The following is a 17,154-nucleotide window of genomic DNA, read 5'->3' on the forward strand; positions in this document are numbered from 1 at the left end:
AAGTAAAAAGTAAAAGTAAAAGTAAAAAGTAAAAGTAAAAGTAAAAAGTAAAAGTAAAAAGTAAAAAGTAAAAAGTAAAAAGTAAAAAGTAAAAAGTAAAAAGTAAAAAGTAAAAAGTAAAAAGTAAAAAGTAAAAAGTAAAAAGTAAAAAGTAAAAAGTAAAAAGTAAAAAGTAAAAAGTAAAAAGTAAAAAGTAAAAAGTAAAAAGCAAAAAGTAAAAAGTAAGTAAGTACGACTTTCATGAATCCTACAGATTGTTGCAATTTAAATAAAATGTTTAGTTAATACATCTAATCAATCACCAGGCCAAGTTAAGCGCATTAATTTTCTTCCTCACTGTCATATTATAGTCAACATGGGTCAACAATCTGTCTCCGGAATTAACGTCATTGAGTCATGAATGGTTTATCAATTTAGAAATCATGGTAGAAAATAAGGGTGCTAGCGCGTGATGATCCAAACCGGAATCCGGAATGTTCCCACGACCGTTAAGAAAGCGATGTAAATCACCGATATTGTGTAGCTCGATTTGCACTTCATTACACGGACAGGTTATCAACTTATTTTCAACATGACTTTATTTTTAACAACTGTTAAATTTAATTTTTTGAAGAGTAACTAAATATACAAAAATATTTAAAACATTTCTTTTCAAAAATAGTTTCCTTTACCCTAATATAATAAAAATTTAAATTTTCACTAATAGAAACTCACTGAAACCTAAAAACAGTATGCAAATCAAGATTCAAACAGCGCCAACTATCGAAACGAAAGATCATCAAAATTGTTTCGACTAATTACAGACATACGTACGAACTGGCACAATCAATAATTGAGATAAAAACCCTTAATCAACCGTGTGCGAGTGTGTGTGTGAATCAGCTCCCCACAATTGAAAGTGGTTAATCGGGGTTTGTTGATTATAAATACGGTCCCACGATTAAAATCACCTTCTTTACATATTCCACAGTCGACAGTAAAGTTTCAGAACTTAATCCGATATCGAAGCAACCGACGACGACGACGTCAACCTACGTCATTACTCGCAGTGAAACTGGAGCGCCTACTTTGATTAGGGATGTTGTTTTGAATCTTAATTCTATTATTCTACTTTCCTAGTTCAGATATTCATCTCGTGTGTTTTCTCATCCCAATTTGAACAATTTAATCATAGCCTGCTTTTAATTGAATTGTTTACTTAATTTTTCAAACATCTCTGTCCGATTTTTAGTTTTTGTATGAAATTCACCCCAAATTTAAATATCTTCCCGTAATTTGAAGGGGTTTTCCCATTGAAAAATCTCCTCCAAGTCGTTCAATGAGTCAGCTGACAACTTATCATTACAGATCATTAGCACTAAGCTTATACGTTTTTAATGCCCACATACGGGATATCATTTACAATTCCAAACAGTGTGCAATCTGTGCGTGCGTGCTCGTGATTATGTAAACGAGTACGCGATAATTATACGAATACTTTGAACACTGCTTCTATTGTGAAAAATCGATTTGTAAATGTCTCTGCAAAATGAAAAATTTACAAAAAAAACTATTTTTTTAATCTTACGAAAGAAACTAACAATGATAAAAAGAAAAAATTGTAAACAAAGTAGAAAAACAGGAAAAGCTACACATTTTTCAAAAGAACAAATTTAATAACAAATTATATAAAATATTAAAAAATAATTTGATAAATTGTATGAAATTCTATTCAAAAAATGCGAAAAAAAAACCAATCAAAATTTATGGAAACTCATTTGTAATTTGCAAAAATGTTTTTTTTTGTTGAAAATTACGAATTCGAATCCCACCTCATTCTAGACATTTCTGGGTATATTCTTAGTTCTTATCCTAATTCAATATTTCAGAAATCAAATTTAAAAAAAAGTTGTTGTTTATTTTTGGTTATATAAGTGTGAACATCCATTTTTGAATTTCATTTATAATTAATTTTTTTTTTCAACCATTTAAAGAATTAACAACTAATTAAATCGTTGCATGTCGAAATACAAAAAAAAACACATTAATTTGAAACAACAAAATATGAACAAAATAAACTTAATTAGTTGCTGAAAGTTTAAAGAATCCCTCTCAACTTAATTCCAGCGTATGTGAAGCCTCAATCACTATGTGTAGCATCTCGGCTAGACTTAAAAATTGCGTGCGCGTGAAGGTGGAAATTTAAGTTATGCAATGAATAATTCAACGAGTCGGATTGTTTCAAGTTTGGGAATCTTTCGCGAAACAAAGGCATTCCGACAGGTGAACTCACGCATGCAACACTTTTAAGAAACAAACAAAGAAAGTGCTCTAGCATTAACTGTCGTTAGTAGTTCTGTAAGAAATCCTGATGAGCTTTCAGCAAAGTGCTCACGCGTGTACTTATAAAGTGGTTAAACTAAATCGTCTTGCTGTGGTCAACGAATTTACCGCGTTCCATTTCCTTATGCTTCTTTTTGTTTTGTTTCTTTCATGAAGAGACATAAATATCAATAAAAAAGTCCAACCTTGAACTTACGCAGCTGAGGTTTACTATGTACGCATCGCAGAACAGCTGAGGCAGGCCGTGGTTTATGGCGAAGCTTGCCATAAAGTTGCTCTGGCATAAAAAAAAACTTTAAGAAAATGTGCCAAGAACGGTAATTGCGCGCTATTATACACCCCTTCCCATCGGCGGCCATCGACTTCAAATCGGGCGTGAGTTTGCAGCTCTTTTTCTGATGGGAAGGAGGAGGGTGTTTTTGTTATTTTTTTTTACAAACCATGAAATGCAGATAAATTTTATGATTTGCCGATTTTTTGTCTTCTCATAATTTGAGTGCGAAATTTCTAGAACGTTCGGAAGATAATTTGAGCGAGTGTTACTTTTTTTTCAAACATTTTTTTTAATTGCATTTCTGCCTTACAGGTTTCGTTTTCTTTATTCTTCATATGAAGTGGTTCTTTATGGAATAAAGATATCAATCTTAGACAAATAATTTAGTTGTCAAAATTAAAATAATTGTCGAGAGAACGGGAAAAAAATTTACCTTATCTTTCAATCTGATCATCAAAATTTAGAACCTTCAATATTACAAGGCAGTTACAGTTTTTCTACTGCATCAAATTTTTAAATATAATAAATGCGTTTAACGTGAAGACTTCCATCATTGTCATGATTTTTCGTTCAAAGATATAAAATTTCATTCCCTTGTGGACCACCAGTCAGTGAGGTACTCCTGGATTTTAGCTCCTGAAAAGTGCTTAAAAAGTGCAAAAATGCCTCACGGCAAGAAAAAGAGGCGGTCCTCACCAGCAGGATCGGCAGATTTGAAGAAGCTAAAGAATGCCGAAGCGCTACCTGCAAAGCCAGGAAGTTTGGGCAAAGACGCTCAAAATTCGTCTGGAAACCAGTTCGTTACCCTCCCTGTGGACGTGAGCGAGAAAGAAGAATTTGAACGACGGGAAAAGTTGCCACCCATTTTTGTAAAAACATCGTCATCGGATTCGGTGCGAAAGTGGCTGACCGGGTTTATCAAATCTGGTGCTTTAAGAGCTTCCATTCGCTTGTGTGCTGATGGACTCAAAATTCTGCTACCTACCAGAAAGGATTACAACTACGTTCGGGATTTCTTGAACAACACAAAGATTGAATACTACAGCCATGACGATCCAGGTAAACGCCCCATGAAACAGGTCCTCCGAGGCCTGTACGACATGGATGTGAATGTGCTGAAAGAAGAGCTCAAAACTCTTAAGTTGAACGTGATCGAAGTCTTCAAGATGACGAGACACAACAAGGACATCAAGTATCGTGATCAACTGTACCTGGTTCATCTCGAGAGAGGATCGACAACGCCGTCTGAGCTGAAAGCAGTTCGGGCAATTTTCAACATCATCGTGACTTGGGAACGTTATCGTCCAGTGCACCGTGACGTGACGCAGTGTTCGAATTGCTTGCAGTGGAAGAAACTGTTTCATCAAGAGTCTTTGCGCAACCTGCGGAGGTGAGCACAAAACTCAAGCTTGCGAAACAATCAACGAGAACATCGAAGCGAAATGCTTCAATTGCGGTGGCGACCATTCTACCAAGAATCGAAGCTGTCCAAAACGTGCTGAGTTTGTAAAAATTCGGCAGCAAGCGACGACGAGGCACCAACCAAATCGTCGCAAAACACCACCAGCATACACGGACGTGGATTTTCCTGCTTTGCCGTCACCAGGAGCGGGATCTGCTCGAGTGGTTCCAAATCTGCAGCCATTGCCGTTGAATCAGCGGCCAAAAGTTGCAGAGAATACAACACCTCCTGGCTTCAGTCAGCAACCGAGGGAAAACCAACCAACATCAACGGGTGAAGGCAGTAGTGACTACAGTTTGTCTAGGAAACAGTTTGGCCAATGTTTGACAGATCCAAACGCGCTGGACACCAACCGCCCTTTACGCCCAGCAAAACTGGCAGTGTTGCAAGCGCAAAACATACGTTGCCAGTGCCTATTTATTTTGCATCGGCCAGTCTGTTTCCCGTGGACAGTCTGTAGTAGTGACCTGTTTTCACCACAAGAACTTCTGAACATTTTCATCGAGATGACAACAACACTGCGTGGGTGCAAAACTCGCCAGGAACAAGTAAGAACCCTTGGAGCATTCATCTTAAAATACAGTTCGTAGTTTACTCGTTCTAATGATTTTGAATAATTCAAAGAATTTTTATTTTAGTTTTAAGTTAGGATTAGTTGTTAGTGATTTTTTTTACCCAAATGTATTCGATTAAATGCAAAAATGTAAAACAATTTGAAATAAATGAATGAATGTGAACAGTTAATAATAAAACGAAAAAACCAACAAAGATGAAGAGCATTTAGCCATACCACTTAGAATGTAAATGAAATGTAATTATTATAAGAGAGTTCAATAAAGACATATTTAATTTCAAAAAAAAAAGTTATAAAATTTGCGTCGCTTTCAATATTTTGACAAAATTCCTTCAACAAGTTGTTTAGGATAGTGCCCTACACATGCTGATTCCTTTTGGTAACGATTATCCCATTCCCTGTAATGTTATGGAAATCGTCATTAATCAATGATTGCGAACTAAGACGTCAATGACTCCCTAGTAACATTTTAGGTTTTAAGTAGGCCATAAAAGCCTATTTAGGCCGTATCAGGGTTTCCAGAACCCTGATAAAACCTGTAAGTTTAAAAATGTTACTAGGGCTGTGCCACAAAATTATATAAATTTTGAAGCACAATTGATTTAGATCAAAAATTCTTTCAGTGGCTTCAAGAAGGCAACAACCGGCACATGCTGATTGATTCCTTTTGGTGCTGAAATTCGTTAAATTGAATTAAATACAGAATATTTTATAGTGATGATCAATTTTCTTCGAAAATGATCAACGGCTTCACCTTAAAAATTTGACGCCAGAATTTTATTTTAATTTTATTTATCATCCCATTTAATAAAGAATTGATAAATAAACAAGATAAAATTTAATTCATGTAGTGAACATTTTAATAAATAAATAATGTTTTGCTTACTTTTTGGAAAACAATTAAATAATTAGACAAACAAATTTGGTTGACCTTGATGGCAAATAAAAAAAATACGTGGCAACTACAGTACAATTTTACACGAGCAGTATTTCTATTACTATCATTGCTATTACAATTAATTCCTTATAATCACGATTACTTTAGATTTTTCTTTCAAATCTTACAAACTATTTTTCATGTGAAAATAAAATATACCATCCGTGGTCCAATCAACTAAAATCTTATTGCTTATTTTTTTATTAAAATAAAATAAATGTGGCCATTTGTATCATGTGAACCTGTTTTGAATTCTTATGTAAAAGTATCTACTAACCAATTTGCTTAGATTTTTTGTCTGTCGAAATTTTTTTTTTGTACCACGCAAACTTAAATTGATTATTTTACAATAAGGCCGTTGCAAATATTTTTCTAAGATTATGTCGCCCCCCCTTCAATGTTGGCCTGCAAAATCATAGTGCAAAAAAATATTTTTTCGATTTTTTTAATGAACATTAAAGTTTAACCAACTGAAATCCAGTTAAAATGCATTTTCCCGCGTTTATAATCATATTTAGCTTGTTTGAACTCCTTTGAAAACATTTTAAATTTTCATGAAATACCAATGTACAGCCCCACAAATTTAAAAACAAAAATAATGTAAAATGCATCACAAAATTCTGTATAACATCATTACACTTATACTACTGACACAAATTTTTAAAATTACATAACAATGAGTTTATGAAAATATTTTTTCCTTTATAAAAAATTTACTCGTATTTTTCCGATCTGAAATTTTCAAAAATGTCAAAAAACCTTCATTTGGTTTAAATATACGTTATGCAATTTGTTATAAATAGTTTACAATAAAATTATCAAGTTTTTGCAATGAAAATTATTTTTTTGACAATATTTTTTCCTTTTTTATTTTTTTTTAAATAGCGTCAAACATATACATTGGCCTTATTAGTTTAAAAAAATAACACATTTCCGCGCATTTTCCATGTGTGTGTGTTCAACCAACCAAACGGGACCACGCTGTCGCTTCTTACAAATTGAGTTGTTTCCATGTATTTTTAGATCTACATTCTATACATGCAAATAACTCGCATAGGCATTTGGAAGGTGTTAGCTCTGCCGAGCTTCGGTGACCCATTTCTACGCTGGCTAGCCGAGCGCGAGGTACTTCAGCTTTGTCGACAAGCCCCGCCCTGAAGAACGTTTGCACCAATCGGATTCAAACGTTATTTAGAACTTCCGAACCCTTGTCAAAATGGACAAGGACCCAGCGCGTATATAGTTGATGGTGGTAATAGTATCCCTAATTCCATTCTTAGCTCACCAAGTCGCGATGGCCTAGTGGTTAGCATTTTTGCTTACCAATCCAAAGGACGGGGGATCGAACCCCGACTCGAGCGACTTTGATTTTTCGTTCATGTTCAAAGTTTCAAGATTTATATTTCCTATACTTTCTCGTTGGGAGCAGATGGGAATCGAACCCAGGACCATTCGCTTACAAAGCGAACACCGTAACCAGTCAGCCACGGCCGCTCCTTTTCCATACCTTTTAAAAATAATTCTGGAGTTTTTTTTGAAAAGGTCCAATAAACCAAATTTTCATTTCTTGCTTTTTGGGTGTTTTTTAATACCCCTGACTCAAGGCGGTTTTAAAAACACCCATAAAGCAAAAACTGGAAATTTGGTTTATTGGACCTTTTTAAAAAAAAACTCCAGAGTTGTAGGGTACGTTATCCATTAGTGGACCCCTTTCCTATAGTAGACCCTCTGAAGGGTTTTTGATGAAGAATTCAATAAAATCACCATTTAAAGCGTGTTGTTGTCTACAAATCTTTTATTTGGAATGCATCATTTAAAACAATGTTGACTAACATTGAATAATTATTGTCCTTTTCACCAAAATAAGTGTTTTGAGTTCGACATCTGAAATCAGCCATGGCCACTAGCATTTTCACAACAAACCTGCATTTATATTTTATGATTAAATTAACTATCCAATCATTTTTGACTGATTATTTTACTTCAGCAAGTCGAAATAATGCAAGTTTAAGGAACTTTACTAAAATAAAGAGAAGAACTGCTAATTTTCGAGCAAAAATCAGGGGGGTCCAATATAGGACAACGAAAATCCAAACTTTTCCAAAAGTGAACCCCTTTTAATTTAACCTTCAAAAATGAAGAAAACCGTGTATTTAAGCAAAAGTTTCTCTTAAACAACAATAAATGCTTGTTGTAATCAACCTAAACGCATTTTTTTTCAATTATGAGTATAAATATAGCTGTTTTCATGTTAAAAGTACCAAAAATGCTGATGCCGTAAGAATTTATAATACACCCAAACTATAGTTAATTGTACTTAACTGAAGCATCTTAATTGCAGCATGAAATGATATTTTATAATAATAAATCAATAACAAAACATTTTTTCTAGATAAACATGCGTGGGTTTATCAGCAACTGTAAACAAATCTTTTGTTTAGTTTCGATCAACCATTTATGTAATTAATGTGAACAAAATGCATCAAAATTACTTTTTTTTATTTTTTTATGTTTACAGTGGATTTTGAAACGTTTTCTCTGATCTTTTTCGGAAATAAATGTGTTTAAATATCTGTTAGGTTTTATATTGTTTTAAGCCAAATTTGTTAACATAACATATTTGTTTATGATGAAAAATGAGCACCATGCATCAAAACATCAAATATCGGTTAAATTTGGTATAAAAATAACAGTTTGCCTATAGTGGACAGGCAAAAAAAATTAAATGGCCATTTTACTGCTCAAAATTGTTCAAAAGACTTCAGATTTCATTGTTTTGTACAAAGGGTTATGGAAAAGTGTTTGAAATATTGCAAATTTGTGAAAAATGTCCTTGGGCTCTACTAGGTAGAGAGCCTGGAGCTTATTAATAATAGCTTATAATTAATAAGCTCCAGGCTCTCTACCACTAGGGGGTCCACTAATGGTTCAAGTACCTTATTTAGGGTATTTTCAAAAATGTATATCTTCATAATCTCCTGTGCTCCTGCTTTGCATTTTTTGGTCATCTAAAAAATGATAGAAAATAGCTTATTGATTTTTTTGCAAAAAAAAATTCAGCTATTTGCAAGTTTAAGATTTTTCTGTCCACAGACAAAGTTTTAGCCAGCCTGATGGCAAGATTGTCAAATTGTATGTATGGGCCGCGATACTCACATTGGTTGGACCGTGGACCCCGCTATTTGGTCGCTTTACCCCTCTGACGCTAAATATAGGGTAAAAGAGCCAGCAAATGTGCAATTGAAAAACGAGTTTTTTTTTTGTGAAAAAATTTTCAAATTGTATTTTTGATGAATAATTTTGAATATTTTTTGTCGAAAAATAAATAACTAGAAAAAATAAAATATTATCCAGCCTTTTGAGGACGAAATCAATCGTTCACATTTTTTAATTTTAACTTTATTAACATATTTTAGTGTTAAATGAGGTTAAATGTAAATATTCCAAGAAGATAATGTACAGCTTGTGACGATAAACTACCTTTCCTTTACTTAGAAATCGTATCCAGAAGGAAAACGATCACCAGCTATGTTGGTCCGCACTGGGTTCTGAACTCCCATTTGCGAGGCGGAAGCCTTACCGCATGGCTCGATCTTAACAAAAAAATAACTAGACAATAAATAACAATTTCAAATTACAAACCTAAATATCAAATAAACTTATTTTCAAATTTACTTATAAATGGCCTGTATACCCTATTTTGTGCAACCAGTTTATGGAGCATTCACCCTATATGGACTGTCAAAAGTGAGGTTCACTTTTTGACAAGCTTGCCACCAGTCTGGTTTTAGCCAAATGATAAAAAAAACTTACGAAATCACCAATTTCCAGATTATCGACCCCGCACTGTAAATTATTTTGCTACCCGCGCTGGCAACCCCGTTTCTTCTACCTCAGGTCGACATTCGCCCTACCGCCGACCCTGTCTTTTGTTCTGCTTGCGCGAGCTTCGTCGACTGCCAAGTCGACATCGCTTTATCTCATTCGTGTCCTCAACTTCCCCGTGAGACGACCGCATTTCTGTCCAACTTTTTTCGGTGAGTTTTCCTGCGTGAAATTCGTACAAATTCGGTTTTAAATCATCATTTTATTATTAATTAGCGGTGTGCGAAGCACGATTTGGTTAAATTTGACAAAATTTCGCGTTGTTTTGAGGCGTAATTGGAGTTTGAAATTTCTGGGGAAAAATAACCTCTCAAGCAAAAGCAAAATGGCGGCCGCCCAAGCTGCCGCGACAGCGGCAGCAGCCGGGTGGGTTGCTTGGGTTTGCGGAAATTCACACTCCTTAAATTTATGTGATTGCCTACTGAGTTGGTTTAGTTATCAAGAAATTTCCTGTTTTCTTAAATTGAATCGTAAACAGTGACTAATTTGCGATTTTCTCCTTTCTTCGCAACAGATTTTAGTCCGGAACACCACGCAAAATGGCCGATAACGACGATCTTTTGGACTACGAGGACGAGGACCAGACCGAGCAGGTGGCGGCGGAGCCGGCCGAGCAGCCCAAGAAGGACGTCAAGGGCACGTACGTGTCTATTCACAGCTCCGGCTTCCGGGACTTTCTGCTCAAGCCGGAGATTCTGCGCGCCATCGTCGATTGCGGTTTCGAGCATCCGTCGGAGGGTGAGTTTCTAATTTATGCCCAATTTGGCTTTGACGGATAAACATGATGAGAATTGAAACATATTTTTGTAGATAGGGACATCTGATTAAACTGGATGATTGATTTGTTTATTTTGGCTGATTTAAGTCAATTAGAAAATTACTCAAAGTTATTGTTCAAATAAGATTCTAACGGTTTTTCCCTCCAACAGTTCAACACGAATGTATCCCGCAGGCGGTGCTCGGCATGGACATTCTGTGCCAGGCCAAGTCCGGTATGGGAAAGACGGCGGTGTTTGTGCTAGCGACGCTGCAGCAGCTGGAACCGACGGAGAGCGTCCCGTACGTGCTGGTGATGTGCCACACGCGCGAGCTGGCGTTCCAGATTAGCAAAGAGTACGAGCGCTTCTCCAAGTACATGCCCAGCATCAAGGTCGCCGTGTTCTTCGGCGGTCTGCCCATCCAGAAGGACGAGGAGGTGCTCAAGTCCACGAACCCGCACATCATCGTCGGAACGCCCGGGCGCGTGCTCGCGCTGATCCGGAACAAGAAGCTGAACCTGAAACACCTGAAGCACTTCATCCTGGACGAGTGCGACAAGATGCTGGAACAGCTTGGTGAGTTTTGGGAAGATTCGGCAGCTTGAAGTGCCTCCTTTCAATGATGAGATCAACAACCATTTTGTAGATAGGGACATCTGAGTTTCTTCTAGTGAACGATACTTTGTTTACCTTGACTGAGTCAGCGTCCCTTGGCAGAATGCAATTTCTCACCCCTTGAAACGATGCTAATCGGTGGTTTTCTCTCCCTTCTTTCCAGACATGCGCCGCGACGTGCAGGAAATTTTCCGCAACACGCCGCACGGCAAACAAGTCATGATGTTCTCGGCCACGCTCAGCAAGGACATCCGGCCGGTGTGCAAAAAGTTCATGCAAGACGTAAGAAGGACTTCAATTTCTACCTCCACCTCCACAACTACTTGTACTCCGACTTCTGTTGTTGTTGTCGCCGCCGTTGTCCACCTTGAACGCTATCGTCGGCGTCGTCCTGCTCGCTTTGTTGTTAAACGCTGCCAACCGCTAAACCACCTCCAAACCGTTAAAATTGGCCCTCGCAGGCGGCGGGCGATCGGAACGATCACCTGAGGTCTCCCAAAAACCCCGAACTGATAATAGTCAAGAGTTTAAACCCGTTGGAGCGGAACCCGCGCGGAGAAACAGTGGCCGATCGACCAGTAGACGTTTAAACTTTCACCCCAAACCGATAAACCACCACCAACCCGTTAATACTGGCTTTCTAGGAACTTGTAATGGCCCCCGAACCGTCTAAAGTGCACAAAATAAATAATAACGATGCTAACAAGTCTACTGGTCACGAAGAATCGGCACAAAACTCCCTCCGAGGAACCTGCCAAGAGCTGTGGGACAGGGCACGTTGTTGTGAAGAGTTCCGGCGAGGCGCCCCCCGAGGACCAAGCGAGAAACCCGCGGGACAACACCCGGCAAATCCGTATGTAGCTAGCTTGTATGTTCGTAACCGCCTTAGACCTTGTCTCGTTTCAGCCTGAACTGTTGTGTCCCACACAGAGCGAGACGAGTCACGATAGCCGGAGAGCATTGAAAAAAAAACGCGGAGTTGTGAAATCCCCCCCTTAAAAAAAAATCTGACCAAACGCGACGTCCCCTTTTGTAATCCACGACTCTCTATCTGTTTCTTCCCCCCTTGAATCTCGCAAATCTTCCCCCACCCTCAAAAACAAACAGCCCATGGAAGTGTACGTGGACGACGAGACCAAGCTGACCCTGCACGGCCTCCAGCAGCACTACGTCAAGCTGAAGGAGAACGAGAAGAACAAAAAGCTGTTCGAGCTGCTCGACGTGCTCGAGTTCAACCAGGTCGTCATCTTCGTCAAATCGGTGCAGCGCTGTATGGCCCTGGCCCAACTCCTGACCGAGCAAAACTTCCCCGCCATCGGCATCCACCGCGGCATGGTCCAGGAGGAGCGCCTCTCGCGGTACCAGCAGTTCAAGGACTTCCAGAAGCGAATCCTCGTCGCGACGAACCTGTTTGGGCGCGGAATGGACATTGAGCGCGTCAACATCGTGTTCAACTACGACATGCCGGAGGACTCGGACACGTACCTGCATCGGGTGGCGCGCGCCGGTCGGTTCGGAACGAAGGGGCTGGCCATCACGTTCGTGTCGGACGAGGGCGACGCGAAGATCCTGAACGAGGTGCAGGACCGGTTCGACGTCAACATCACCGAGCTGCCGGACGAAATCGATCTCTCGTCGTACAGTGAGTTTCCCCGCCTCAATCCCAATGAAACCCTCAAATTTCTAACCAACTTCTTTTATTTTTGTTAATTTTACAGTTGAAGGACGATAAGCGACGTGACGCGACGCGGTCACTCAGCAAAGATTCTTTTCTAGTTTGTAGAACCACCAGCAGCATCATTTCTTTTTTAAACATTGCCACACTCACAAAATGGCGACTCCCCCGAGAGTCTGATTGTACGTCGGTTTTGCGGTGTACAAAAAAAGTAGACAAGTCACCCTGATAACCAACACACTCTCAACAACTTTAACTTGATGTGGTTTGAAAAAAAAAAGAAAAAAATAACAAAACAAAAACGGAAATTCTACTGCTTTTTTTACAGTAGGCGTTTATTATTTTTAGTAATGATTTTTTTTTCCAAATAAACAAAAAGAGAGAAAAACTGCTATTAATTCTCCAAACTCCCAAACACTGATAAGTATTGCGACTAAAAAAATGGATAAGTAATAAAAATATGATTCGAAGAAATTGTATGACGTGGAATTGCTTGTGGATTTGTGTGCACTTTGTTTTGAAAGAAATTCCCTTGAAAGAACATCAGCCAGATTCTTTGAGAGTATACGCTATCAACCGGAGCAGCAGCTTCAAACCGTAGATGAAGCAACGTTCATCGTACTCCTCCCAAAGGCACATACCAGTCGTACCAGGAGCTGCAGTTCGGAAACGGAACCGGTAAGTGCCAACTGGCCCGGGGCCCTCCTGACCATAAGCTACACGAAGAGTGAAATAGGGACAACCCTTCCCTTTCGGGTGAACGAAGAACGCAACAGGAACAACCAACGAGGGACCAGAGAAGACAAGAACATCGTCAAAACGATCCGCACAAGACAGTTTAGTATTTTTCAATTCAAGTTTTCCTAAGTTGATGTTTTTCAAGCAATGCCAAACTATTGCACTCGATCGTATTTTCCCGACTCACGATCGAAATTTCTTAATTTAAATATAACGTTTGTCAACTGTCAACGGTAAGTCTTAATTTGTCGATATATAATACCCATTTTAATCACACTAAGCCGTTCGACCAATTCACATCACTTTTGCCTTTTTCCGCTATTAAATCAACATTTTCAGATGTATCAACAATGATGAGTTGCTTGCTCACTTTTATTTGAGCTATTTATTACTTTGGAACAGTCAAACACATTTTATTTAAGCTGTGATTCATGATCCAAGTGCTGATAGGCCGATAATAGAAATAGTTCCCCTAGATTGAGATCATTCGATCGTGATTTCTCGATCTACTCGGCAAATTAGGGGAAAGTGGGGCAAGTGTAACAAGCTAAGGAAATGCTCGTTATACTGCCGTTCTACGCATAATTGTCCCATGTTCAAAAAAGTGCAACTGAGAAAAACGCGATTGAAATTTTTCGATCGATTTCTGTGTTTCTACGCATAATTGTCCCGTGGGTTCCTATTCGCCCTATGTGTCCCTAATCGCCCCAGTTAGCAGTTTATCACCCTTATTTGTGATTCTCTTGCTATACAACAGGTAAACAATACATAATGCTTAGTAAAACTAATGATTCCTTATAAGAAAACACTTGGTGGGACAATTATGCGTAGAAATGTAACGATGGGACAAACAGACTTGGTGTTGATTTTAATGAGTTTCCGAACAAAGTACCAGATTTTATGTGTTTTTCTTAAAGTACACATCAAACTAAACTTAAAAATGTCATAAAGTCGAAATCGTCCAGAACTGACATGGGACAATTATGCGTAGAACGGCAGTATAACCCATTAAAAAGTTAAAAAATCTGTCGGATTTTATTATAATCATCTTATTCTAGGTCTTGACTAAGACTTTGTTAGAACAAGTTTTAAAAAATCCTGTTTTTAATGTAAAAATTGATTTTAAAATTTTTGATTTTCCGTACGTTCTACTCAACTAGTGGGGCAAGAACATACATGTTAATTTGCTAAAATTAAACTGTTATCTTTTAGGTACATCAGATTAAAATGTATTTGAAAGGTTTCTTCCATTTTTAGATTAAATAATAATATTTTACTAAAAATTTCAATGTTTTTACGAAAAAAAAAATCCTTGGATGAAAAATAGTAAATTTTTATAATATCACTATATTTTGTATGGACAACTTTTTTAACAATTGTTTATCAGTTTTTAAATACTTTAATGTATTTATTTCCCAATAAAATATGTTGTTGCAGCAATTCGTATTTTTTTTCCATACTAAAACTCCATATGGTACACTTGCCCCATCTGGACAAGACTTTTTAAAAACTCTCTACCAAAATAACCAAAAGTTAAATCATACTTTATAATAGGTGTAAGTCATTGGTAGGAACACTACTGATCTAGAAAAAAATAGCATTTTGATAAAATGAGCTTTAAAACGAACCCTAAGCCTTATTTTGTACTTTTCATATATTATAAGAAAACAAAGGTTTTGAAAAAAAACTTCATTAAATCTTATGCCCCGTGGCGTTTACGTCGTTTTGGCGGTTATGTGGTAGTAGAATCAGCTAATTGCATTGCTAGCAACAATTCCTCATACTGGAAATAATCAAAATTGTAAAAATTACGGCCGTACGAGCGATTGTTCCTCTTGCCCCACCTTCCCCTACGACTAACCATTGAGAAAATCTCGACCTGTGTTCAGAGCGAGTTTTCAAAAGTACAAAAATTAAAAAAGCCGTTTCAAAAATTTCAAATTGAAAATATCAAAAAGTCTCAAATTCGAAAATTTTAAAAATCTTAATTCGAAAAAAATACAAATTAAACTGAAAAATCTCAGCGTTTCAAGGTTTTAAATAACAAAAAAATAGTAAATTCAGTAATGTTCAAGTTCAGATTTTGCAAATTTTCTCTTTTATTGTTTTAAAATATCCAAACCACTTAATTTTTATTATGTTTTGGTTATTATTTTCTTATTATATTTTTTTTTAACTTTTTGAATTTATAGAATAAGATTTCGAGTTAAACTATTTACATTTTTCACTGGGCCTATATAGCCTTATTTTTGTTGTAAGGATTTTTAAATTATTCGCTTCCTCTTTAAAATATTAAATTTACTAAATTTTTATTTTGTTCTTTCTTGATTTTGACTAACTTTTTGAATTTATAGATTAAAGGCGAGCTGGTCATTTCTGAAGTAAATTATTATTATTTTTGCACTGGGCCTTAAAAGCCTTATTTTTTTGTATTTAAATTTTTAGAATTTTTGATTTTATTTTAATTTTTTACTTGCTTTCATCTAAGCAACTTTGTTGGTGCCTTCGGTCCATATAATTTTTCATACAAATTTGGCAGCTGTCCATACAAAAATGATACAAGAAAATTCAAAAATCTGTATCTTTTGAAGGAATTTTTAGATAGATTTGGTGTCTTCGGCAAAGGTGTAGGTGTGAATAAGGACAACACTGAAAAAAATATACACGGTAAAAAATTTTCTGGTGATTTTTAATTTCACTTTTTGTCACTAAAACCTGATTTGCAAAAAAAAAAACTATTTTTTTATTTTTTTCATTTTTTGATATGTTTTAGGGGACATAAAATGCCAACTTCTCAGAAATTTCCAGAATGGGCAAAACATCTTCGACCACGTTATGAAATTTTGAATCAATACTGATTTGTTTCAAAAAATCGCTCTTTTGCTCATGTTTGCTCACTTCTGAAAAAATATTTTTGAAAAGCTGAGAAAATTCTCTATATTTTCCTTTTATAACTTTGTTGATACGACCCTTAGTTGCTAAGATATTGCCATGCAAAGGTTTAAAAACAGGAAAATTTAAGTTTTCTAAGTCTCACCCAAACAACCCACCATTTTCTATTGTCGATATCTCAGAAACTAATGGTCCGATTTTCAATGTAAAAATATGAAACATCCGTGAAATTTTCAGATCTTTTCGAAAACAATATTTTCACATTTTTTAAGTCGAGACTAACATTTCAAAAGGGCCAAACATTCAATTTTACGCCATGGTTTCAATATTATTAGCCGATTTCTGGAAAAGGCAGGGAAAACCTGGAATTTAATTTTGACCTGGAAAAGGCTGAAAACGTAGCCCAGTTATCAAATGCTGCTCGCTAACTGGGATAAATAAAACGTGGTGAGGGACTTCTAATGCATTATATTTTCTTAGTAAAATATAAAAATAAGAGTTACCGAAAAACGGGGTAACTTTGATTACCGGGGTTACTTTGATAGGTTTGAGATTTTTCCGCAAAATGAAGAGTATAAATTGAATAGGTACGTACGGATTGGTATGGAAACATTCTGACCGTGGTAAAGAAGTGTTCAAAGTACTCTTAGAAGAAGTTTTCATATTTTTTTGAAAATTTCAAAAAGTGAGTTAGGCCGTTGTAAATATTATGTGAAGTTTATGTCCCTCGACTCTGATATGATTATCATTGCAGAAAATACATTTTAGATTGTTTTCATTTGATTAGACTTCTATTTTCATAGAAATTTTGAAGTTTTTTGGAAAAAAAATTTTTGCCCCCTGATTATTCAGACCAATTTTGAAGGGGGGGGGCGACATAAAGTTTGAAAAATATTTGCAACGGCTTAGGCTGGTACAAATATTTTTAAAAGTTTTGTCACCCCCTTCAAAGTTGGCCCGAAAAATCAGGGGGCAAAAAAAATATTTTTACAATAAACTTTAAAATTTCAATGAAAATTCAA

The 17,154-nt window shown here is 36.6% G+C and overlaps 1 protein-coding gene across 1 annotated transcript; it reads left to right on the forward strand.

The window, feature by feature from the left end:
* Window positions 1-9,506: 9,506 nt before the first annotated feature.
* Window positions 9,507-12,991, forward strand: LOC6047237 (ATP-dependent RNA helicase WM6). Its single transcript, XM_001864285.2, has 6 exons — window positions 9,507-9,606; window positions 9,969-10,192; window positions 10,384-10,788; window positions 10,991-11,109; window positions 11,935-12,469; window positions 12,546-12,991. Exons 2-6 carry the CDS (start codon window positions 9,994-9,996, stop codon window positions 12,557-12,559), a joined length of 1,272 nt encoding a protein of 423 aa, XP_001864320.1. The 5' UTR covers window positions 9,507-9,606; window positions 9,969-9,993; the 3' UTR covers window positions 12,560-12,991.
* The last annotated feature ends 4,163 nt before the right edge of the window (window positions 12,992-17,154 follow it).

Source organism: Culex quinquefasciatus, chromosome 2 (assembly GCF_015732765.1).
Source record: "Culex quinquefasciatus strain JHB chromosome 2, VPISU_Cqui_1.0_pri_paternal, whole genome shotgun sequence".
Classification (NCBI taxonomy): Eukaryota; Metazoa; Arthropoda; class Insecta; order Diptera; family Culicidae; genus Culex; species Culex quinquefasciatus.

Coding starts and splice junctions, on each gene's coding strand:
- LOC6047237 (XM_001864285.2), top strand. CDS start 9,994: ATGGCCGATAACGACGATCTTTTGGACTACGAGGACGAGGACCAGACC. Junction 10,193..10,383: donor TTTCGAGCATCCGTCGGAGG/GTGAGTTTCTAA, acceptor TCCCTCCAACAG/TTCAACACGAATGTATCCCG. Junction 11,110..11,934: donor GCAAAAAGTTCATGCAAGAC/GTAAGAAGGACT, acceptor AAAAACAAACAG/CCCATGGAAGTGTACGTGGA.